The sequence below is a fragment of the Tympanuchus pallidicinctus genome, unplaced genomic scaffold, assembly GCF_026119805.1.
Source record: "Tympanuchus pallidicinctus isolate F22 unplaced genomic scaffold, pur_lepc_1.0 scaffold2, whole genome shotgun sequence".
In the NCBI taxonomy this organism is placed as follows: domain Eukaryota; kingdom Metazoa; phylum Chordata; class Aves; order Galliformes; family Phasianidae; genus Tympanuchus; species Tympanuchus pallidicinctus.
Genome location: NW_026294721.1, coordinates 45,787,940 through 45,813,948, shown reverse-complemented (window position 1 = coordinate 45,813,948; position 26,009 = coordinate 45,787,940). Strand labels below are relative to the sequence as shown.

Genomic DNA, 26,009 nt, shown 5'->3' with positions numbered 1-26,009 from the left:
TGTAGTTTGATATTGCATAGAATTGCACACTTTACATTGTTTATGATTGATGTGAAGTCTTTGAAGTCTGGGATAATTTCAGCAGTATGGTGGGAAGCTTCTTTTTGTTCTTATGTACGTCCCTGTTGAACTGGAGGGCTATATAACTCCAGGTGACCTTTTATTAATCTGGGAGTGCTATTTTCCATAAATGCATTGGGTGTCTTGATTTTAATTTTTCTGTGGTTTGGTGCTTTGCCCTTGAGTATGATGGTTCCCCAGTAAGAGGTTGGAAAGAAGAGACGTAGCTGTTTCTCTTCCCTGCTGTGTATCTGAGGACTTAACATGCTTACCTGATTGTCTTCATGAAAACTGCATGCTTCAGTAGAACTGGTACTGATACTGAGTTGCATACTGGTGTTAGGAGGGAATTCAGCTTTTTTGAGACAATAGGTAATGTTGACCACAAACTGGGAGTTAATATTTGGCATTTCAGACTTATTTTCTTTTTTTCTTGATAGAACAGTTCAGGCTCTTGTAATTATTCTATTGATAGCTTTGGAGAAACAATTCAGACTAGAAAGATGCAGGTGGTCTGGGTGCTGGATTAGTAAATTGCGATTGTGTGGTTCTCAAGGATCTCTCATTATGATGTGAATAACACAATTTTTCTTCATGGTGAAGTCTGACATGAAATTTACTGTAGAAGGAATAGTCAGAAATATGAAGCTACGCTGAGGGAGAGGAAAGCAGCAGATGCATTCTGATGAATTAGTGAAAATTAGGCTTCCTAGATTTCCCGGCCACTGCTGGTGACTGTAGCTGAGCCCTTCAGGCTCTGTACACTGCAGTGAAGATGCAGTGTTTGTTTGTTTTTTGTTTTAATGTTGTTAAGCAAAAGATGTTCAGCATTTACAGTCATTGTGGCTGCTTCTCCCTCTGCCAGCTGAAAGCACTCTCTCTGTGTAACCAAAGCACGTCACACCACGTGACTTAATTTATATTTTAATGCTAGCTCTTGTGCACTGAACCACTCTTCTTACAGACAGTATATTTAGGGGAAAAAGACAAATTGTTATGGGAGACTAATAAGAATGATTCAAACAGTACCTCATTTTCAGAGCTTGGAAGCACCTAAAATCAAGCTTGAAGCACTAACCTGCTTTAGTTTAACATACTGGAGGATACAGTCTACTGATAGTGCTGATTTCTTTTTCAGTTCAGAATCCAATATATGGATAACATTTATATTGCTGCTAAAAGTATTTCAGACAATATATTTGAGTTTAAAGCTTTATTAGGGAATTATGTGACAGAGTTCTGATCTGATCTTTTGTTAGCTTGTAGTTTTCAGTCAATTTTAGCATGGAACTCGTTGTACTTGCAGGTGTTCAGATTCTGTATTTTTAACTTCCACATTCAATCATGGCTTGGATGACTTACATTTCCCACTGGTTTGATGAAGATGATTGGTATGCAGGACAGCAACGAGTAAGAATTGCTTAAATTAATATTTTTCTTCTTTTGGTTTTGTTTCTCTTTAAGCTTCTGTTTATTATGTAACTAGTATCAATGTTTCTATGGTGGTGCAAGTTTGAATTGGGTTCTATATAATATATAACATCTAAACTGTTTTTTATTTGAAAATTAATGTTTCTAGATGGGTAAATGATATTAGAAGTTAAGAGATGTTTACATTTTTTTTTGCATAATTTAATTGATAGAATTCTTTAATAAGATAGAAATCGAGTATTCAAACTTACATTAATTCCTTGTGATACAATACTGTGCATGGAAAATCTAATTAGAGGTGTTAATTGAATAAAACAGCAAAAAATTTGGGAGATAAGAAATTCACCTACGGTCATCTCCAAGTTTTACTTTGGATATTGGTGTTGTGTTTTTTTTTTCCTGACGTTTTTCTGAAGAGAAGGTGTGGTTACTATAGCAACATCTGCTGGGTAGCCTGGAATTTTTTCATAACTGCATGCCTTGGGCAAGATTGATCTACATCTTTCATAGATTTAGGGTGAGAAATGAATATCAGCTTTCTTCAACTATATCAAGTTGTTTTACATAATTATGTGTAATTTCTATTTCTCATTTTAATGGTGTATTCTCAGCTATTGAATCAGAATGTAGGTGATGCTACTGAAACACAAACGGCTGCAGCTTTTAAAACCTTCTCATGTATTGCCTGCTAATATCATTTATATGCTCATGAATATTAAAAAAAGGTGGATCCTAATACTTCTTGCACTATTCTAACATTACATGTGACTTCTGCCTTAGACTGTCTCAGAAGTGGAATAATCTTTTAGTAGTTGCTCATCAGAGACTCACTGAGATGTACTAGAGGTAACACCTTGGCACTTAGCCAGCACAAAAGCTGTCTAGTGATTTTGGGGATTTTTGGATTGCAAGATGAGATTCTTATGGAGAATGTTAGATGTTTTATGCTGAGGTAATGAGAAGTACATAAAACCACATTATATAATGTATCTGAAAGTTCAAGTTCTGGTACTAGATGGACGGTCAATACCTTTAGTTTTGCTACCAGTTATGTATGACGTCTCAAGTTGATTGTATGTACTTCAAGGTTCTTGATGATGTATTGTTAGAAGTACCAGATTTAGTCTGTTTCAAACTGTAGTATTTCTATTTAGATTGCCTTGTTGAAATCACACTTTCAAAGATATATTTTAGTGAAGTTGTACTAGTAGTGTATTAAGGAAGTCAAGAATGCTTCTTTGCAAGACTTCCCTCCAGCTTAGATTTTTGTAATGTTAATTATTACTGTTACGTTTTCAACATCTTAATGTTTTTGTTTTCAGTTTCAAGTAAGAGTTTGTTTCTGCTTTAATATTCTTACTATTGTGTTCCTAAGAAGTTTTTCTGTATTGTGGAAGATTGCAATTATAATTTCAAATATTATTTATGAAAATGTTATCCTCAAAGATGTTTTCATAAATAATCAAGGTGTCTGAATTAAAAATATAACAACTCCTATCTAATTTCTGAATGCCTTGCCTTGAAACTAGCGTGTAGGTTACCTTGAATATCATTTATATACTTATAAAGAAAAGCATTTGATTAAAATTGTTTCAAAGATTCTTTTGTATTACTGCATATCCTTAGAATCGTGTCATCAGAGATGGGCAAAAATACCAGCTTGCAGGAGGATAATTTTAACAAAAATTACACATATTATTATGTAATAGCCTGTAAGTGAGCGATTAGGGGAACAAGTGAATGGAACAATCTCTGTATTTGCTGAGCTGGCACCATTAAGGATGGTAATATTTTTTTTTCCTTTTCTCCCCGCTTTCTATCTTAATGTTTTCCAGGAAGTGAAAATGAGCTTTGTGAAGAGGCTTGGTTGGTTGTTTCTGTATTTATCTGAGGCTTCTGATTCCTTTGCCCTATACCCTAAAGTCACTGCTTGTACCATGAAATCCAATGTTATGGGGCAGAATGCACTTTCAGTCTTTAAATCCAGACTTAACCAAACATCAGCCTGATGCAGAGTGTTTCTAGGACTTCTTCCCACGTGAAGTTCAGATGTGCTGTAGTGAAATCAGTTCTACTAGTATTTCAGCTCTGGGTATATTGTGGAGGTTTAAAATAGCTGTGAAAACTAGGAGAACACTGTTCTTTTAAAATATTTTTTTCTTTAAGTGTTCTTTTCAAAGTCAGTGTCCAGATAATCGAATGATTAACAAGTCTAAAACGAGTGCAAAGTTAGAGAACTTGCAGTCAGTGTTTGCAGCTGATGCGTCTGGTCAAAGCTTCTGCTGTTCTTGAAGAGTGGTGCTGAAATTCGAAGCCTTTTTCAACTGCAGTGCACTGAAAGTGGAACTCTACCTCTGGGTCTTCTTCTGGTACCCCAGGTGCAATGCGTGTACTATGAATTGTGTACAGAAGTAGAAAGAAATATCTGCTTTTTTTTTTTTTTAAGAGAAGCATGCAAGCTGTCTGTGCTGGTCAGTGGTAAGCTAGCAATCAATCTGACATTTTAAGGAGTAGTCATATAGCTAGGTTAAATCCTGCTGAGAAGTGTGAAGTGCTAACTTCTTTTAACAGCATGTCTCGCTCCAATTTATAGGAGGGAGATGAGGTTCTTTTAATATCTGTATACTGGCATGAGATCAAGAAACAACGGATAATTATCCTCCTTTGTCACTGTAGTGATTTTCTGTAGGCAGTTTTAGCTCATCTTTTTCTGAGAAGCATTCACTTTGAAGCAGTGCACATACATCCTCAGTAAGACTGTTTACAGACCTACGTTAGCAACTACAGTTTGATTGTATCAAGAATTAAGTTCTTCAGGATTCTGTGGTACTCCCTGCAAAGCAGGAAGGATTTTTATTTGAAGGTAACAGCTCAAATGACATCAATATCAGTTCTAGTTTTAAGCACTTAGCTCTGACCAATAACATGGCCCTCTATTCTTTGTTTCTAACTTCTTTTTTTATGAATCTGCCTAAATCCATGGTAAGTGATCTTTGATAATATTCATCAATTTGTCATTTTCATAGTGTAAGATTTCTTCTGTGTGCTTTCTTTTACTTTTAAAGTTCTCCAAATGTATAAATTAAGAAACGCCAATTACATTTTAATCTTAGGGATATAAAATTGTGCAAAATACTGATTCATGCAGGTAAGCATTCACAAGTATTTCCCTACTTTATGAACACAGTATAAAATTTAGTAAATGTACCAGCTTCTTAAATGCTTCAGAAAGGATAATTTATTTAAGTTTTGGGGAGATTTTATTGCTCTGTTTAGTCTTAGGTTTAATTTGTCTGTTTACTTTTAAGTTGCACGTGTAATAGAATATTTCCAGATATGCTTTATTTGATGGGACTGGGCAGATTACTAGCTGTAACTTAATTTCTTAACGTGACTATAATGTGCTTGGTGTTTTGTAGCCACTTTGGAAGAGTGCTGCTTAATATTAAGGCAAACACAGAGAGGAGGTAGTTTGGTTTCTGCAGGCATGGAGACTACTTGTTTTGAAAATCTCCATGTTTTTAACCAGAAGAATTTTGTCTGTTCTCTGATGTTTCAAACTGGTCTGATTAGATAGGGGAGTAGAAGTGAAACTCTAAGGCTTGGAGTTCACATTTCATCTCCAATAGTTTTTCCCCAAATCTGGCGTGTTCTTAAGGAAACTTGGTCTCCTTGAAGTAAGTCATCTTAAAGTAGATCTTTAATTATTATATTCTCATTGACCTTGGAGCAATAGTATGGATGAAAGACAATATCTGTATATCAAACCTACAGCTGTGACAGCAAGCTTTTCTCATAAGGAAATGTACAAACTTAACTGGAAGACAGTAAGAATAGAAGCAGGGGACACTGAGACCTTAGTATAAATAAGGGTTCAGAAAACAGGCTTTTGATATATACAGAAGCATACTGATTAATAAAATGTTGTATACTCACTTCTGTGTGCATGCCACATTGTGAATATACATTTGCTAATGGTATTAGTATATGATAGAGGTTGGTGCTTGATGGTTATGCATTTATGGAAAAAAAAAACCCATGCAAGCACATATAATAAAAGGTGCTAAATGTTTGATCTAAACAGCTATTATTAAATAAATATTGTTGTACAGTCAGAAAAAAACAACAATGAAGTAAATTGAGTAGCTGAAGCAGAGAAAGAGGGATAATGCTGAAATTGATTTCGTGCCTGTTAAAGACCTGCAGTTGCTAGGCTACTGACACTGCCATTGTGTGAGTGTTGTGCAACACAACGCTCGGTCTTTTTTCCTGCATTCCTTAGTAACTGCATTGTTACCAGAACGTCAAGGTTTAGTTCCTTCACTGTCAAGTGAAGTCATTTTATTCTACAATCAGAACAAGATTGTGCATTTTGACAGCAGCAAAATCTTGGAATGATCGTGGAAACTCTTAAGTGGTTTGCAAAATATGGTTCTTAGGCTAAGGTAGGAATTACCTTATATAGCCATGTCTATGTATCTAGTACATCCAAATGTTATTTTTAAATAATATTAATTCTATGATGACCAGAATTGCAGTTTAGTGTTTTCCCCCCTATATTTAGCAACTTGAAATGTTGTTGCTGCTCATACCAATTGGGTTTTTGTTGTTGTCCTCCCTCTTTCCCTCATCTCCTTGGAAACTGTGGGCATCCTTTATTAGATTTCTGTGGGCAGTATATGTTTTTACACACGCAGTTTTTTTCAGTGTGTACACTTCAGGGTCCAATATAACTACTCGGATATCATTTATTTTGATACAATATATATATTTTTAACAAAGGATGCATTTTTCAACAGTGTAAAATTTGTATCATGTGAAGTAATACGTAATACTAATTTATGTTGCATTCGGTAGTTTTCACCAGATTGCTAAGGTGAATACTGCTTTTTTTTTTTTCCCCTCATATTACAAGCATGTTCAGCAGAAATCTGTAATGTCTGAAAAACAATCTGTAGTAAATCATCTTTGGTACATGATGCTTGTGAGAGACATAGTCAATGTCACAATTGCAATTTCTTCTCCCAAGTACAAAAACAATAGAATTAACAAGATACGTATGCTTTGAAAAGAAGCATAATTGTAAAGGATTATGGAATTGCTTACAGGAAGTTTAGAGTGCTTTCTACAATGCAGCTTAAGATATCTGACATAAGTAATGTAGTTTGTTTTTCTGTGGGTTGGTGTTTTTACACTAGGAAAAAAACTGTACCAGAAATTGAAGTTTATAGTGCTTTTTAGGCATAAACTGTGAAATGATAGAATATCACAAAACAACACTTGCCATTCATGTGATAATCTTATTTAAAGGATGCTTTTATTAGGGTATCAGACCTTAAGAAGAAAAGTACAGGATCACTCATACGTGAGATGCTCCAGTCACTTAGTCGTCTTAATAGCCTTATGTCCAGGTCTCTCTTGAAACGGGGAGCCCGGAACAGAATGCAGTTGTCAAAGTGTGTGGCCTCACCAATGCTGGGTGGAGAGGAAGGATCGCTTCCTTTGAGCTGCTGGTAGCACTTGTGATGCAGTCTAGATCTTTTAGCCTCCTCTGCCACAAGGGCATGGTCTTAGTATTAATTCATTTCATTGATGTATGTACAAGGAGAGTTCTAAAATTCTGTTGATACGTTAAGTAAGTATTTATACTTCAAGTGAATGTCTCCTTAGTGATATGTCTTGATCTTCCTATTTGGGATTTTTAAATTTTATTCTTGTAAGCAAGTGGTTGTGCTTAATACATAACAAAATTTGTGCCTAAATTATTTTGTTGCTTTCATATCTAGTAAAAGAGAACTTTGGAATTTTTTTTTCATAATGACTTTTTCAAATTTGCTTTGGTCTGTAAAGGTAATTGTGTAGAAATTATGCCCGAAAATAGTTCATCCACAGTGACACAGTTGCATTTCTGAATCATATGTATAAATAAAAATCTGAAGGTGAACTAACCTTTGATTACTAGTAACTTCCTCAGAAGTGTGAGGCTAGTGCCTATTCTGCTATTAGGATATGTGCATGGAGTACTTTGTAGTTTTTCTGTTGATAACTATAGCCCTACTACCCATAAATAAGCTTCTAAATGACTTACCAGGCTTTGTTTTCTACAAGAGAAATAAAAAAAAAGAAAAAATCTGCAAGCCCTATTTTTTAATCCAAATGAGTCTTAATGTGAAGTGACTAGCAATAGCAAACCCATCCTAATATGTTGTTTTTGTTGAAAGTGTTTGTATCATACAACCTGTTATATTTTGTCTTAGAAGTACTTAATATGTTGAATGTTTGCACTGATGAAAAAGTGTTTTAAGGGTAGTGCTGCACTTTAACAATCTGTCACTCTTACAAGTGAGAATGAAGCTCATTATAACATAAAATTGAGAATAAAGTATGTTAAAGTAATTTGGAGGGAGGAGTAAACTTTAGCAAGCAATACCTTTACAGATGTTTGCATTCTCGGTATGTAAATAGATCATAGAAAAATGACCAAGCTCTTGTTCTATCTAGGCAGCCTTTTGATATATAATCATTAATCAAATATTGAGCTAGATGTGTAACTGATCTGGCTCAGCAGAGCACTTCTGTTCTTATGTTAAAGTCAGCTATCCTCTCAATCTGAGTGGAGAAAGCAGTTTGAGATTCCTTTTGTAATATTGTTTCTCATATACGTGCATATATTTTCCTCTGGCATTTGTTTTCCAAGGACCTTTTCTGTTACAGCTTTTAAATACTGTGCAAATGATTATTTTCCTCATACACAGTAGAGGAAATGTGTAGTTAGAGTGACTGACTTTGTGCAGACATGTAATGCTAGTTAGCAGAGGTGATCTAGAGGAAAATCTTGTTTCAGACACTGGAGTCATAGATTGCTAAACAGTAGTACAGTAGTGCTGTAGTGAACTTTGCTTTTTATTTTCCTCAACTCACAGTAGTTAAGGAAACTTAGCTTCTCTTGAAAGCATGGTGATGTTAAGTAATTCATACTTATACTAAGCTAGTGGTATAGAATCACATAGGTTGGAAAAGACCCCTAGGATCATCCAGTCCAACCCATGCCCACTAAACCACGTCCCTCAGTGCCACCTCTGCACATTTCTTGAACACCTCCTTGAGCTGAGCAGTCTGTTTCAATGTATTACTGTGCTTTCTGAGCATTTTCTTTGTCTCCAACCTGAACCTTCCCTGGAAGAACAATTTATGGCAATTACCTCTTGTCTGATCTGTAGTTTTGTGGGAGAAGAGGCCCAGCACAACCTCCTTTCAGGCAGTTGTAAACTGTAATAAGGTATTCCCTGGGCCTCCTTTCTCCAGAGTAAACAGTCCCATCTCCCCCAGCCGGTCCCTGTAAGACTTGTGCTCCAAACACCTCATGGCTCCACTGCCCTTCTCTGGTCATTCTGGTGCAGGTTTCGATGTCTTTCTTGCAATGAGGCACCCAAACACAGTAGGTGTTCAGTTTGAGGTGCAGCTTCACCAGTGCTGCGTACAGGAGAATGATTACTTCCCTGCTCCTGCTGGCAGTGCAGTTTCTGAAACAAGCCAGGATGCCATTGGCCACCTTAGCCACATGGATACACTGCTTGCTTGTGTTCAGCTGGCTGCCAACATCCCCAGATCCTTCGTTTGTTGTTTGACATAACACACAAGTGTTGCACATGGTTTATTTTGTCCAGATGCCTCTGTGGGTAATGAAAAAGGAACAGCAGAGATGACATTATGCTTTGATTTAGAAAGTGTTAAAATCTGACTACAGAGGAAAGTGAAGAACAGCTTCAGCTTGTGCAACTCAAGAATGATTCATATTTTCATTCACTGTTTCCAACTTCCCCATATCCCACAGCTCTAAGAGATTCTTACGAGGGGCATCGAAATCCCCTCCTTTTGTAATGCTGAGAGAGCCTGTGAACAAAATGAATAAATTATTTATGGAAACAGAGAGGTGTTGGTCTGTTCTGTAACATGTTTTCATGTTGTATTTTAATGATTTTCTGTCTTAAAGGCAAAAATGTCACATGTTAGACAAGTGGGTCTTCTAGCTGCTGGATGTCAGCCATGGAACAAGGATGTTTGTGCTGCTAGTGGGGATAGATTTGCCTACTGTGCTACACTTGCTATTTATGTATATCAGGTAAGACTTCTTATTTAACAGACCAGTTGTTTGTTTGTTTGTTTTTAACATTACTGTCTATATCACTTTGAGCCCATTCAGTATATTTTTGTTTGGAAGCATGATTGCTGCTGAGAAGGTACCTGTGTAGTACTCAACCTCCTATTCAAGATACCTTTTCCAAATTATTTTTTCTGCTAGTTAGAATAGGTGCAAAAAATTTATTTAAATGCTGTGTTTGAAGTTGTATGTGTCCAGAATTATTTGCGTAAAAAAAAAAAAAAAAAAAAAAAAAAAAACTCAATACAGCAAATGCCTGAGATGAATGAAGTGCACTAATAGAACAGGTTTTGAGAGAGAACTGAAGAAATTACATGATTTCTTTGAAATGTAAAAGTAATCTTTTAAGGTAGCTTTAATCTGTTCTTGGGAACTTTGGACATGGGTCTGTGGAGTTGTGAATTCCTTGGCCCGCCTTTCTTTTGTTTGGTACAAGCTTTTACTTCCACTGCTTCTGAACTGCAGAGCAGCGTGGTCTTTTAGAATTCCCAGTTGCTGTACACCAACGAATAAAAAATGTAAATACTGTCATGTGGAATGTTCAGACTGAGAAATACTGCAGGATAAGCTTATTTTAACTGTGCAAGTTAAACTGATGGTGGAAGTAGAATAAAAATTTGTGTAGAGTTTAGGAGAAATTTCATACTCATTTTTCTATTCTGTCATTTGTGGATTACCTATAAAGAATGTACTTTAGAGTCGTTACGTGAAAATTGAGCGCAATTATTAAAGGAATATAATTGTAAGTGAAAATAGTAACTTACGTTAATACTGTACTACTAAATATTCAATCAGTACTGCTGATTGAATATTTGATGACTTTTCAGTGTAAGTTAAACACGTAATTTAATTTATTGAGATATCAAGTAGTCAATAGTTAAATCCATCATAGTTCCATCTATAAGCCTGAACTGTTATCCCGCTCAATAATATTTAAGGTGAATTTTCAAAATATTTATTTCTGAAATGGATTTTGACTTTTTGTTTAGCTGGATCACCGATACAATGAATTCAAGCTCCGAGCAATTATGTCTGAGCATAAGAGGACAATCACAGCCATATCTTGGTGTCCACACAATCCTGACATGTTTGCAAGTGCCAGCGCAGATAATTTAGTAATAATTTGGAATGTGACTGAACAGAAAGTCGTGGCCAAACTGGATGATACAAAAGGTATTTCAGATGTGGAGATGCTTGTTCCATACAGCTTTTCTCAACAAAAAATAAAATGAAAAAAAATGAACAAAAAGTTCAAAACAGTTCAAAAAGAAAGAATAAAGTACTTGACCAATTCTGGAATTTGTTGCCACTGATTTCTAGCTGAGCAGAAACAAACACTTTTATCCTTATAAAAAGGATTAATAGTTAAGATTTAAACCTTAGATCATATGTTTTCATGGTAACCTTATGAAAATGAAAGCAAATAATGTAGCACTCAACAGATCCAAATAGAAAATATCCATGAATTTGAAAGACGGTTTTTATTGAAATATTGTAATGCTTGTCCAACTGCATAATATCTCAGAACTTAAAACTACTGATTAGGAGAGTGTAGTAGACATCTAGAGAGTTAAATGTCTAGACCTGTCAACTTTTCTTGCTCAGTTCTAGTTCTGAATCATTCAGTCAAAACCACCTGGTTATGTTTTTGTTACCAAACAGTTTGTTGGCCGTGTTTGACTCCTGCATTTACATTCTTGGAAAATAGATGCTGCCTGTGAACAGTCAGTATCTCAAGTTCTTCCAGGATACTTTTGGACTTGCTACTCTCTACTGAAGAGAGTATTTAGGATACCTTTTGAGTATCTTCTATGTCTTGCATACGCTGCAGAAGGAATAAATAGAGAAGCACACAATGATTTGGTCTAATCAAAACAGAATATTGGCTCCAGTTATGCAGCAATGTAAAAACTGATCCTGCTTCAACCAAGTAACATTTTTTCTAATTTTAAATTTTCTAAAAATCATTTTATTTTTAGGATAATCTGTTTAAACCTCCTGATAATGTGGTAGTAACAAAGACAGCAAAAGTATCATTTAAATGTCCAAATTGGAAAAGTTATGAATTTTCAGCTTGAGGAGAGTTTGTCTTGTTGTTCACCCCTTCAGACACTCATTAAATTGTAAGGATAATTAGTGTTGGAGTTGCTAAGTTTGAAATCCTTAACCTGCTGACCTATTGGTAGGTGTTAGTGACTGAATTAAAACTGCCAGATGTCCAAAGGTAAATATTAAGAAACTGCTTTAATTTCCAGTTTAGTCACAATAATGTCTTTTATCTTTAAATTTCATTGTGTTTTGCGAAAATAGAAATTGTAAGCTAGCATTTACTATGTTGTTATTCACTTTTGCAAACAGCTTACAAAAAAAAATAAAATAGTAGAGAATAGAATGGTGAATGTAAGAAAGGAATGCTTTATAGGATCAAGCCTGTTCTCCTTCCTCGTGTGTGTGATTGTTCTTGGCACTAATGAAATCAAGTACAGCTATCATAAATTACAGCCCATCAAAGTAGCATTAAGATAATTTGAGAAGTATTTCTACTTTCTAGATATATGTAGTTTATTTTCACACCATAAGGTGTTCCTACGGTTTTTTTAAATTTCAATCTAATAATTTGTGTATAAGAATAATTGTACAGGTGTTCAAGATTATTGCTGATACTGGGCCTGACAGTAATGCACTGTATTTCAAATCCTTATTCTGTATGTTTCAGGAATTCCTTTGTCACTTAACTGGTGCTGTGATGAAGATGATGCAGTTGCATTTGTGTCCCACAGAGGTCCCTTGTACATCTGGACTATCTCAGGACCTTTCAACGTGGTAACGGCACATGAAGGAGCACATAGTTTCTTGTCAGATATCTGTCTGTTTAGGTGGCATCCAAGAAGAAAAGGGAAAGTAGTCTTTGGACATTCTGATGGAAGTCTATCTATTTTTCAGCCAGGTAAAAACTGATATGGTAAAACATGTATATGTTTCTGTTGTGTATGTATGTTTTTATATGCATGTAATTCTGCTCTTTTTTCATTCAGATTTTGATGAATGCATGCACACATTCAGAACTTATACTATATCTACTTCTTGCATATCACAAAAATTACTTAAATGAAAAGCATACAACTTTTTTTGTTTGTTTGTTTTTGCCTTTTGTGATAACACTGAGATTTTTGACCAGTTACTGAATGAGAGCAGACACAAAATTATGCTGAACTCTTTCCCAGTAATTTTTTTATTCTGCGTAGACCAGTTCAAATTTTTCAGTAGTCTCTTACTTCGCTTCTGTTGTTTTAGAGTTCTGTCTTTTTTGTCAGGCTTCCTATAAGCCTGATCTTGAGAACCTCTTTTACTCATGGTAGTTATTGGAACAATGTATATTCTTTCAATATAAATTGATTAATCATAGTAACAGCTGTTCCTGTTTTTCGCTTATTAAAAAAAGTAGTCATCTGCAGAACTACTTTAGGTTAGGTATTGCAAAGTCAACTTTCTTGAGTTCAGTGCAGCAAACAAAAGAGCAGACTATGAACAATTTCAGGGGGAGGCAAAAGTGAAATTAGCAAAGTATTCAAAGGACATATTTGTTACCACGTTGAAATAATCTGTATTCTTGTGCTCTTAAAGGGTTTCGAAACCAGAAGCATGTCTTAAGACCAGAGCCTCTTCAAGGAGCAGATGAAGAAGATCCAGTTACAGCACTGGAGTGGGACCCTTTGTCCAATAACTATCTTCTTGTTGCTAATTTACATAATGGCATTCAACTGGTTGATTCGGAATCTGCGTTCTGTCTCGTAAAATTTAATGTTCCCAATGTAGCAGTATCTGTTCGGTGTTTAGCCTGGGTTCCTGGTGCTCCTGGAATGTTTATAACTGGAGGTAAGCCTTTTATTTCCCAATTTGTGGAAAAGTGATAAATTTAGCATTTAGTTTTCAAAACTGATATCAGAGGTTTGATCTCTGCTGCTTAACATCTCTACAAACAGAAGAGTATATATTATACGAAAAAGCCCCCTCAAGTATCTGTGTGGAAAAGAATAGAAAACTGTGCTGAACAGTGTACGTATTTACATGGAAGTGACTTCTAACTGCTGTTGCTAAATATTTTCCTTATGCAGACTTCAGCAATAATACTGAAGTTACTTGGGAATAAGAAGTGTTGTGCTAGTGTGCATCACTTACTCCTCTGCTTTCTCTGTTTTTTTGGGGGGAGTTTATCATTGTTTTTAAACTATTTCCTGCCTCTTTCTTATACCTTAAAAATTAGTGTCAAGGCAGAAGAACCAGTGAGTAAGGAAAGTTAAACTTTGAGAACGCTTTATAACAGGAATTCTGTAGAGTATGTTTGCTGTATTTTAAATAATTAATATGACTAATTACTGTTTTTAATAGTGAAATTATGGTAGAGGTGTCTGTACTTGCCTACAAGGTTTTTTAGGATCCTAAGTTCTAATTCATTGGTTTTGGTTTTCTTTGCTTCTCTTTGTCCTTAAACAGAATCACAGACTGAGCTGGGTTGAAAAGGACCAATGATCATTTAATTTCAGTGCCCTTGTTATGTGCCTATTGTTATGTGTTATGTTGCCAACCGCTAGACCAGGCCCAGAGCCACATCCAGCCTGGCGTCGAATGCCTCCAGGGATGGGGCATCCATAACCTTCCTGGGCAACCTGTTCCAGTGTGTCACCACCCCCTGAGTGAAAAACTTCCTCCCAGTATCTAACCTATACCTTTCCTGTCTTAGTTTAAAACCATTCCCCCTTGTCTTATCACTATCCACCCTTGTAAACAGTTGTTTCCCTTCCTATTTATATGTTCCTTTAAAGTATTAGAAGGCCACAACGAGGATCTCCCTGGATCTATCTCTTTTCCAAGTTAAACAAGCCCAGTTCCCTCAACATTCTTCGTAGGAGAGGTGCTTCAGCCCTCTCATTACCTTTAGACCTGGACCTGTTCCAAGAGCTCCATGTCCTTGTTGTGCTGGGGGGCACAGACACAGTACAGCAGATGGGGCCTCGCAAGAGCTGAGTAGAGGCAGACAATCACCTCCCTCTCCCTGCTGGCCACTCCTCTCTTAATGCAGCCCAGAACGCAGTTGACCTTCTAGGCTCCAAGCATACACTGCTGGCTTATGTCTAGCTTCTCATCCACCAGGACCCCCAGGTCCCTCTGCACAGGGCACATGAAAATAATGTACATGCAGTAAAACAGAGTAAGTAAAAACATGTTTTTATATTTGTAACTTCAGATTCTCACATTGGTATGTTACGTATTTGGAATGTTTCACGTTCGGCACCTATCGTTAATTTAAAATTGAAGAATTCTGGTTTCCATAGTTTGCATATGCTAAGTTCTCCTCCAAAGAAGAAGGGTAAGTGTACTTTTGATTGTTATTCATTATGATGCAAGCAAGTTAAGAGTATTTTTTGTGAATCTTGGCATAGTCAAGTCACTTTCTGAAATCTTGTGGTTGTTCTGTGGTTCTTAGTTAAACAGAGCATCCTCTCATGCCAGTGAATGGTTGTGTAAGGAATAAAACCCTTTATACTGTCCTTTAGCAGACCAGGCTTTGTACTCCCCTTTATATATACATATATATATATGTGTGTGTGTGTGTGTGTGTGTGTGTGTGTGTACACACATGTGCATATATGTATAAATAAAGTTTCTGGAATACAAATTTTCTCTATATAACTATTATTACATAAAAAATAGAAACACTTGTCTATTTTTCTTTTGTTAAGCATTCTTGTGTCCATCTCCTACTAAATATCCTCATACATCCTCAACAAGTGAGGCTGTTCCTCCTCCGACTTCATCACAAAAGCGAGCATTTTCTCTTCCTCCTGGCCATGTTGTCTGTTGTTTCATGGATGGTGGTGTTGGCCTTTATGACTTGGGAGCCAGAAAGTGGAATTTCCTTAGAGATTTGGTAAGTCACTTTTTTTCTGTTTTGAAATGATGTTTTGGCTTACCTAGCATGTTCTTATAACAGTAAATTTGTTGTCATTCAGAAATGAAGATTTAAGAGTTTTCTGGTTGGTGGTGATGAAGTTTGTTTGCTTGTTCTAATTGAAATATTATTGATACTTCATGAACTTCTAAGAAATATTACCTTTGGAGCTGCCCTCATATCAGCTTGTTTTGAGGGAGAAATTTGTGATTGGGTTCATTGCATATTAAGTGAACCTCTTTTTCCCTGATTGGTCCATTATTCAAAAGGATTTTTTTCTCCACTCAGTTTTCTTTGAAAACCTTAAATAGCTTGCAGGTGTACTCCAGTATGTGTTTGAATAGAGGCTTATGTTGTTTTCGCATTTAATTGATTTTTTTCTGTAAATCAAATGAGGCTTAAAAAATTTGTGTATATTATTTGCTTCTCATGTTCCTGTCAAATTAAATTCCACAAGAGTGTTTTAATCAGTTAAGATGGGAAAGTTCTGAAGGGTTGAAGTATAAACTGCAATATAGAAATGTCCGGTTTTAGAACATAGAAATCACTGGAATTCTAAAAAAAAGTTTTAGAATATAATCTACAGAACTGGACTATTTTGGTCAGATACTCTTTACCTGAAAGGTAACATTAATTTCTGTTTTAGTTTTCTCTTGCTTGTTTTTGTTTAGGTTTAGATTTTTTAATTATTGTTATCATCAATTCAATTCCAATGGACAATGCATCCCTGGCATTGCATCATCCTATTGTTTTAGGGTAACATTTCTCTGTTTTTAAAAATGTTCTTCAAAGGATAAAGTGTTATAGTCTTAGCTATTTTAATCCTTTCTTCTTTTAACTGAATAGTCAAAATGTGCAGAGGTTTTTGAACTCATAATTGGTCTAATTGCTTTTTAATAGAGCTGATTTTAGAGTTTACCTAGAGATGGACTTCTGGGGAAAAAACATCAAGTGTAATAAAAATGGATTCAACTTTTTTTTTTTCCTTAAAGGGACATACTGAGACCATCTTTGATTGTGAATTCAAACCTGATAACCCTGATCTTCTTGCTACAGCTTCATTTGATGGTACAATAAAAGTGTGGGACATAAATACTTTAACAGCGGTTTACACGTCCCCTGGTAAAGAGGGAGTTATTTATTCCATTTCGTGGGCTCCAGGTAAGAATATTTTGCTTAAGATATAAGATCTTGAGTCAGCATTGATTTGCAGCAATTTGTGTCACAAAAATACTCATTTTAGACAGAAGGGTATCTTAAAAGTTCTGAAATGTAATCAAAGTAATATATTTAAGCCTTGTAGAATCCAGTTCTTCAGTACCTGTTCAGATTTACCCGTGTGAGGAATGATCTCTGCATCTCATGTTAAGTCTGTAGGAAGGAAACGCTCCAGTTTTTCTAACGTTACGTTACAGAGGTGATGAAAAGGCTTCTTTTGCCTGGGAGGCAATTGTTTAGAAGTGTTCCAATTGTATTTTATGCTGAAGAAGTTGAATATGTGTGTTTAGTTCTGGCTCGTCCTTATGTGGTATTCTAATCACTGAGCAGTATATTAAAGACTGCTTTTTGGTTAAATACTGTTTTTTAGATGACACTGAAGTTGGTGGGAAATTTTGATGTTGGAACTGTTCTGCAACGTATTTAGCTGAATTAAAGAGAACATTTATGATAACTGATGTCAGTACTTGTTAACTAGGGTTTGTGTGACTGAATAGCAGATAGCAGATAAATAGCAGATAAAATTTTATTGATTTTTTTTTTTTTTCCTCAAGTTTAAATTCAACAGACTTTCCTATGAATTCAAACTCTTAACAAGAAATATTGTTATGGGAAGCTGAATGTAGCCTGTATAAATGAAATGAATTGGCACTTCGTATCAGAGCATCTCTTGCACCTTGTTCTTCACAGATGATTTGAATTGCTCTGTGTAAATTATAACAGTGTGAAAAAGGATGTTCCATCTTTCAGTTGTTTTGTTTTAAAATCTTTGCTAGTACAAACTGAAATTTTAAAAACACCTCACATAAAGAGAATAACTTGTTTGTGAGGGGGAGGAGTAGAATTGGTGCCTTTCAAGATTTGAATTCTGAATGATTAAAAATGCAAATTAGTACATTTAGGCTAATTGAAAGCATGTCCTTTAGCTTGTGTACTCTTTAGTTCCTTACACTTCATTGTTACCCATCTCCAACAGAACATCTTTCACATCCTTTACTCCTAGCAAGTTCCTCCCAACCTCTGTGCAATTGTTTAAGCTTCATTCATAAAATATACTCTAGTACTAAAATATACTCTAGTATTTGTCATTACTTGACTTTAGTCTCAAAAGAACTTCTATTTTTGTCCAACCAGAATTTCTTTCCATTCTGTATATGCACCTTTTATCTAGACTCCCCTTGTACAAATTGCCTTTTTTTTTTCTACATCGGGCATAGTCGTTCACTGTGGTGAGGAGAAGCTTTCCTGATTCTCACATTGGAGTCTTATGTTATTTCCCACTTCATAGAGTACGAGTACAGACTCAAGTACAGACTTGTTACATCAGGTGCTGCCTGGTGCAAGATTTAGGAGAACAAAAGAAGTGCAGCATTTTGCATGGTTTGTATTTGTACACAGGGAACTTCAGCAGCAAATGATCTACTTCAAGCTTGAAGCATTGAAGTTGTATGTGTTTCTCAGTTTGAGTGTTTTATCAAGATTTTATCAAGGTTTTATGCTTTTATCAAACGTTATTTTCTTGTTACTTTAACAGCAAAGCTTTCAACAGGCATTGAGAATACTTTTTTCAACTATACAACTTTTAGTTTACTCTTTGTTCAAAACAGGAATGTAGGAAAAAGTGTGAAACAGGTATTTACTACTTAATATCAAATACTGGCCTTAAAGTGTGGAAAAACTACTGGTTTTGTGCCATTGTTGATTTCACATTAATTGTGATAGCTTAAAAATGTCTTTCTCTAAAGGAGATCTGAACTGCATAGCAGCTGCAACATCCAGAAATGGTGGCTTCATCTGGGACATCCCAAGATGCAAAATAATAACACGATTCAGTGAGGTAAGATTATTTCCTTTTTGTCTATTGAATGTAAACTAGCTGTTCCCTCTAGTACCAAATAAATGTAGCAATTAAAAAAAAACAAACGTGAACAATAGCCTATAACAGAAACCAATGGAAAGAAAGATGTGAGTGCTAGTTTGTTTGTGAGACAAGTGAAGTCTTTTTTACTTCCTCTGATAAGGTTTGTAACCTGAGAATAGTGAAGAACCAGATAGTCTCCAGTATCTTAAAAGTGGTTCTGTAGTGATATATAGCAAAAGCAATGTGGCTTCTTTCTTAAAAGTGTAAATACATGTGGACATAGACTTCAAAACTGAGGATCAAAACATAAAATAGTGAGATGGTGTTCCAGATTTTGAAACATTAGACCTAGAAAAGAATTTCAGTTGCTGAAATCTAGACTAATAAAACTGCCTTTTGAAACATGCTAAAACATGTGGCTTATTTAGAATCTTGCCTTATGTTACCAGTAATCTGTACAGGTTTGTGTGTGTCCTGGGGCAATAGCTGAAAGAGCATGCAAGCGGCATGCAATGTTTTGTAGTTTTCTCTACTGTTTTTTGTATTCTCAATATATAGCTCTAGTCTTTGTGTTAGACATAGTTACCTGTGGCTACATCTGTGTCAGAGGAAAAGGCTGCTGTTTAAGAAGACAAATGTAGAAAAGAACATCTTTAATAAAATAAAGCAAACAATCATTCAAGAGTTCTAACACATCAGAAGATTGACACGTTGCTACTATTAAACAACTGTTTTGACCTCTGGTTCTGATGGACATCTCACTTAAGTTTTCACACTGACTCATTCTCACTAATTTTGGTATTTGATAAAGTAGCTAGCATTTGTTCAAGCTTCAGATTCATGAGCTGCTTATTCTTAATCCAATTTTGTTTTGTGTCCTGGAAACAAGGACAGTTTTACTACTGTCTGTGTCTCCCACTATGACTTTACACACCTGGGACATCATATGGTTTTGTACATTACACTTTAGTGGGAGAAAACGGCTGGAGCCCATAGGAGAGGGACAAAAAGCACGAGTCAGTAGATAAGAGAAAAGGGTGAGTTATTTCTTATTGATAGGTATTTTGCATTTTTTGAAGCATGGAAGGAATGGGATCTTCTGCATTGCCTGGAGTCATAAAGATTCCAAAAGAATAGCAACCTGCAGCGATGATGGATTTTGGTGAGTGTTACTGGAAGAAAAAAAAAAATTGCACATCTCAGCCAGTAGATTTTGACAACATCATCAGTGATAAATTTTAAAACCCTACTCACTGGACAAAATTTGGGATATACTAATCTCGTGTATTTGCTAGGATATATTTTTTATGATATAAAAAATTATAATGAAGGAAGTGTTTCCAAAAGGAATGGTGTCTGACATTTTGGTACTGAAACCTGTTTCATAAATTTTATTTAGCAAAGTGTATCTTTGTTTTTTTATCTGTAGGTAGAGCAGACACTGCTCAAAAGCTATTTCTTTGTCTTCATTTTTTTTGTTGTTTTTTTTTTAATTTTAAGAATCTCTATTATAGAACAAAAAAGTATTTCCAATTTTATTATTATAGAAGGGTAATAGTTTAGCAAAAACTATCAAATGCAAGGGAAGAATTTTTGTGTAATATGTTTCAGTACTTCTAAAAATCTTCCTTTCAGCTCTTTCTAATGTTTTTCTTTCAACCCTAGTCTAACAAGAAGAGGAGAAACTTCATATTCTATATAGAAATTAATTTTTTTAAAAAGATCTGTTCATACCTGTTTTATCACCATGACTTAGATTCTGGGCTGTAAGAATTCTTTAGGGATGGAGGTATCACAGTGTGAAAGCTTTATAGCTTCTCTGGAGGAATGTTTCATAGATGATGGAGTCCAATTAAATGTTTTGCTGGGAAATATATGGAACTGTACCTGAGGGGTAGGAGTAAAAGCTTCTTTCTGTATGCTTTTGATGCTGTGTGTTTATTTGCATAGAATCAAAGCTGACTTTTGAATAGCATACTCATAATATTCTATTGTAATTGGTTTCAGTATTATTCGAACCATTGATGGCAAAGTTCTTCACAAGTACAAACATCCAGCTGCAGTGTTTGGCTGTGACTGGAGTCAAAACAACAAGTGAGTGGAAAATAACCCTGATAATTAATTTTATTTACTATTGAAATGGATTACCAGCAATGCCCAGAAAGCTAATTTTTTTTACAAAGGCTCCTTAATAGATTCCTAAAAAAGCTATCTTTAAACTAGAAGAAGGAAAAACAAATTGAGTATCATGCCATTTAATGGCAGACCTGTATGACAGGGCATTATGTAACCTGTTTTGGAAATGTATGTACTGCAATTAGACAAGGCATGAGGATCTCTTAAACTACTGTTGAACACCCTAGACATCCACTAGGGCATCATATTATGCCTGAGCCAATAAGTTCCTGTCTCTCAGATGGTAATTATTTCTAGGAAAACCATTACAGTCAAAATGCCTTTCAGTTCTGGCAGCTTCTATGGTACTGCATTATATAATAGAATCATGCTGTTAGATCCTTCTCACAAAAACCTTAATATTTAACAAATTCATGATGCATTTCTGACACATGTCTAATTCTTGCCAATTGTCCAGTTCTGAGAATACTTTATGCTAGTATGATAGACATAAATATCCATAAACAGCTATAAACGAATTTGCATCTAGAGAATTGTGCCCGTTCTATGAAGTGTCATTAGAAGGAGCCCAATGTGTCTATGCTTTGAAGAGTAGCTGATAATTATTCTATAACTATAAATAATATAGCTGAATAAGAACCTTGTATCAATTAGAGGTCTTAAATTAATGATTTACATATTCAATTTGAAAGCAAAGATGAATCAAAGGAGAACATGAAGAAACTCTTCCATTAAGATGTTAAATGTTTGTACATCGTGCAATATTATAAACTGATAATAAGCATTGATTTAAAAAAAAACAGTATGGCAGCATTTACCCCAGTGACAAACAAAGTAGTATTTGAAAAACAGAATATATTGGTGTAAGACCTTTAAAATAACTAAAGAATTCTTTGCAAATACTTGAGTTCTAATTAATGTTGGAGTTCTCATGAGTGATTTTTAAAATAATGCTGTAGTAAGGCTGTTCTTTGCTTCTCCCCTGAATTTTATCAGATTGTTTCTTAGTGAGTTTCCCAATGTGCAGTTTGTTCTAATAGCACGTAAGAAATCTGCAAGAAGGGACAAGAAAGGGCTCTGTTGTAGGCCTTATCCTCCTTGAATACTTGTTCCACTCTCCCCTACTTTTTATGTTTTTAATTTTGAAACTTGGGTTTTGAGATAGATATGAACTCTCACAATCTATAGATTTCTTTCACATTCTTTTTTCTATTTCATTAAATCATAAAGCAGCAGTAATTCAATCTAGTAATAATTCTGAGTTCTGAATACGATATACTCACTATATTCAGAAGTGTTTGATTTAGACTCCTGTACAAACACTATTCTTCACCCTTTTTTTCTGATTTCATCTGTTTCATGAGGTTATTAGTAATGGCATTATAGAAAGACAAAAGGCAAACAAAAATAAATTATTTTTAAAAGTGAATTGCAAAATATGCATCATATTTATTTTTAAACTCCAAAATCATAAATACTTATGATTCCAGTGACTAATGATTTACAATTTTTATTTTGTAGAGACATGATAGCTACTGGTTGTGAGGATAAAAATGTTCGTGTTTATTACTTGGCAACTAGCTCTGATCAGCCACTGAAAGTTTTTACTGGACATACTGCAAAGGTGTTTCATGTACGGTGGTCTCCTTTGAGAGAAGGAATCCTCTGCAGTGGCTCTGATGATGGGTGTGTATTTCTGAACTATGAGAAGATCACAAAGGGCTGTCAAAATGACTTTTGAGCTCTGTGCTCTTGCTGCCACTGGCACTTTAAGAAGCTCTGGGAATAATACAGTCAGTCAGACCTCTCTGTAGGTCAGATTCAGAATGCTGGGCATTAACTCCAGCCTCTTTTGTAAAATCTTCACAAAAGTAATTATAAGTAAATATTCTGAAGCTTAAAATGTTGCTGCAGTAAGAGTCATTTCAGTAGATGACTTAACGACCATACGTCTTTTGTATCCTGTTTCAGTACTGTTCGAATATGGGATTACACACAGGATGCTTGTATAAATATTCTTAGTGGACATAGAGCTCCAGTACGAGGACTGATGTGGAATCCTGAAATTCCATACCTTCTAATATCTGGCAGTTGGGACTATTCAATTCAAATCTGGGACACAAGAGATGGAACGTGCTTGGACACTGTTTATGATCATGGAGCAGATGTATATGGTATTACTTAAAATATATTTTCTTTCTGTATTAAAATGAATTTTAAGTACTTGACCATGCTTTTAAATTCTATCTCTGCTAGGATTATCATGTCATCCTAGTCGACCATTTACTATGGCATCTTGCTCTCGTGACTCTACTGTGAGACTTTGGTCACTGACACCGCTTATAAATCCTCTACCAATAAATATCTTAGCAGATAGATGTTGGGATGAGGTTATTGGTAATATAGGTAAGTAAATTGCATGTGTAATTTTTTTTAATGTTATACACGTTACTGTACTTAAAATTACATATGCATATATAATTTATGAATCTTTATGTGCATTAGATCGTGCTGTAAAATCTGGTGCTCCTCCTTTGCTGTGTGGTAAAGTTTCCAGAGATATTAAGCAAGAAGTGGAAAAGATGATAGGAAATTCTCGAGAAGAAAAACTAAGGCGGTTTTCAGAATGTTTTTCTGTAAGTATTCTATGAACTTAAGGATCATTGCGACACCTTAAGGATGTTAGACAACATACTGTTGGCATTTTGTCCTGCTTTCTCCTCTGAAGTCAGCCTCCAGAACAAAAGCTTTTTGCTTCTACTGTTCTATTCTTTCTTACTTGAAGGGAACTCAAAAAACATGCAGAAATCAAATCTTTCTCTTAATAATTCTGCGTGTGAGAATGTGTGACTGAATTTGTACAGACCAAGCTTTCTTAAAGGGAAATAGATGGAACAGCTTAATTTTTCATAAGAATATGAATTAGACTTCTCTGAAGCAAATGAAAATACATTTTATATCAAACTACACTGAATTTTAATCTGCGAAAGGGTTGCTGGATAAGATTTAAACTACCAGAGTCTGTGTGGTACCAGACTTCTGGCAGCTGTAGATGCGAGCCACTTTTGCTTCGGTGTCCATCTGTTGACTTTTCTTTGTTGCAGAGTAGAATTTCCTATAAATCACTGTAGCTTTTTGGTGCAGTTGAGTTAAAATTACCAACTCTTGAATCTCTGTGAGCACTTAACCTGCATGGGAGCTGAAATTGAGGTAGAAAAAGGGCAAAAATGTCTTGGGATTACAGTTTGTATGAGATACTGATGTTCTTTAAATGAATATGCTGATCTGCAAAGACCAACTTCATGCAAAATATGTGTATGCTTTGATTTCTGGCTAAATTTTAGGATATGATGCTGAAACACTCTTCCTCAATTGCAAATCCTGAAATTTCCTGGCTGTTTCTTTAAAATGTTCTTATACAATTCCTTGTTTGATGAAAATGCTATATTTTGATGTCTTATGTTAATTCTAGAATACTAGAATTGTATACTATAGAATACTAAAGTTTTCAGAGAACAGCTTTTTCTCATCAGCTGTTCATTGGTTTTTAAGTCCAGCACCTGCTTAAACTACTGTGAGTAGATTCTTCTGGTTTTTACCAGCTCAAAAATAACAAGGCTTCTAAACATGTCATTTTTTTTATTCTTATAAAAGTTCCTTCATGTCAAAGGCTTAATGATTTTTTTTGTAAGCTTTGTAAGCTTTTCTAATTACTTATTCCCTTCAAGTGTTAATTCAGTATAAAGCCATCATCCTCCTTTTACAGAGGCAAATATTGAAATACTAGACCAGTGTAAATGCTTAAAATTTTAGGAAAAAAAAACTCAAAAAATATCACTGTAACTTGTAAGAACTTGTGTACTGATGCACCAGACTTTCTTAATGCAGACAACTGGATTTTGTGTTGAACCTGGGCTTGTTTTTTGTTTACCTGGCTCATGCATTTCTTCCACAAAAGGTAGTAAACAACTTCTTGGATATCCGTTGCAACTCAGCAGATACTGTTTTATGCCTGCACTAATTACAACATAGCTAGTATCCACTAGGAAAGAACAGAGGAAGATGATGAGCCTTCAGCTGTGACTATGCATAAGCAAATACTTAAATTCATGAATCTTATGGTATCTCCTGTCTTCAGAAATGAAGGGGTTTTATTATCTTGAATGTTGTTTTCATAGTAAATTTTCTAATTTTAAAACCGTCTGGAATTTTATTCCTTGGAATTGATTGGCAAGCATTTTTCAAGGTCTCAGCAAGTTTTGTTTCTCTTGAATATTATTGTAATACAACTTTCTTTTTCATCCATAACAACTTTAGCCTCCAGGAGGCAGCAAAAATTTGTGGAATTTAGTTGCTGTAATAAAAGGACAGGATGATAGTCTGCTTCCACAAAATTACTGCAAAGGAATTATGCATGTCAAACATCTTGTTAGATTTAGAATGGTAAGTGAAACATAAATGTTACGTGAAAAATGTTAATAATCTGTTTATTATTTCACATATATATAAATAGCATGTGATGTTTTATAAAAGGATCACAACTTTATGTGTGAAAATTATTGTGCAATTAGTTCTCTATGCAATACTGATCTGTTAGAACAGGGGCTTCTAGGTGAGTCTGTAGTGATTTGATAAATACTATATTAAAGTTCTAAGTTTTATTCTATACTCAGTAAAGTTAGTTTCTAATATAGAACCAAAGTTTATATGTGTCCATATGAGGGACAGGGATATTTATATGTGAAAGGTAGGGAAGAGGCAGCAGAAATAGGCTGTCTGGAAGGAGTGGAAAAGCAAGAACCTGTCGTTAATGGAAATGCATAGCTTTAGACTGATTCAGATACAAATGCAAAATTCCAGTACCAGGAATTATTTATATATGAATATGCAATCAAATGTACAATTTGTACAGAATATGAAGATATGTGGTTGTTTCAGGGACTTCTCAGGGAAGCTAAACAATCCTGTGTTCTAACGACTGAGTTGGAAATAGAGGAAAGTGATTTAATTGTGTGAATGAGGTCATGCTTAACTGCCACTTTAAAGAACTAAATACCCACTGGGTATTATGTGATGTTTGCTATTGCATGCTGTCTTTTTTGTGTAAGTCAGAAGACTCTTATTAAGGAGTAGCCTTATGTATCTTAAGGCTGTGGTGATAAAAAAAAAAAAAATTATTGCAGATGTTAACT

General features: G+C 35.1%; 1 protein-coding gene across 5 annotated transcripts in view; it reads left to right on the top strand.

Moving 5' to 3' along the window:
* Positions 1–26,009, top strand: part of WDR17 (WD repeat domain 17) — a 45,862-nt gene that overhangs the window by 6,294 nt on the left and 13,559 nt on the right. For 3 of the 5 annotated variants that reach the window (XR_008206359.1, XM_052681570.1, XM_052681568.1), the window contains exons 1-16: positions 989–1,470; positions 9,485–9,613; positions 10,642–10,825; positions 12,369–12,599; positions 13,277–13,528; positions 14,898–15,020; positions 15,394–15,581; positions 16,595–16,763; positions 18,566–18,657; positions 19,761–19,843; positions 20,689–20,775; positions 22,339–22,503; positions 22,789–22,991; positions 23,074–23,223; positions 23,323–23,453; positions 25,135–25,260. Coding sequence is in view for 4 of the 5 variants with exons in the window: in XM_052681570.1 (XP_052537530.1) it covers positions 1,405–1,470; positions 9,485–9,613; positions 10,642–10,825; positions 12,369–12,599; positions 13,277–13,528; positions 14,898–15,020; positions 15,394–15,581; positions 16,595–16,763; positions 18,566–18,657; positions 19,761–19,843; positions 20,689–20,775; positions 22,339–22,503; positions 22,789–22,991; positions 23,074–23,223; positions 23,323–23,453; positions 25,135–25,260 (2,379 nt within the window). In the remaining variant the exon portion in view is untranslated. Of the gene's footprint in view, positions 1–988; positions 1,471–1,912; positions 2,009–9,484; positions 9,614–10,641; positions 10,826–12,368; positions 12,600–13,276; positions 13,529–14,897; positions 15,021–15,393; positions 15,582–16,594; positions 16,764–18,565; positions 18,658–19,760; positions 19,844–20,688; positions 20,776–22,338; positions 22,504–22,788; positions 22,992–23,073; positions 23,224–23,322; positions 23,454–25,134; positions 25,261–26,009 lie in introns of those variants that run through there. The other 2 variants (XM_052681571.1, XM_052681572.1) reach the window with 2 other exon arrangements.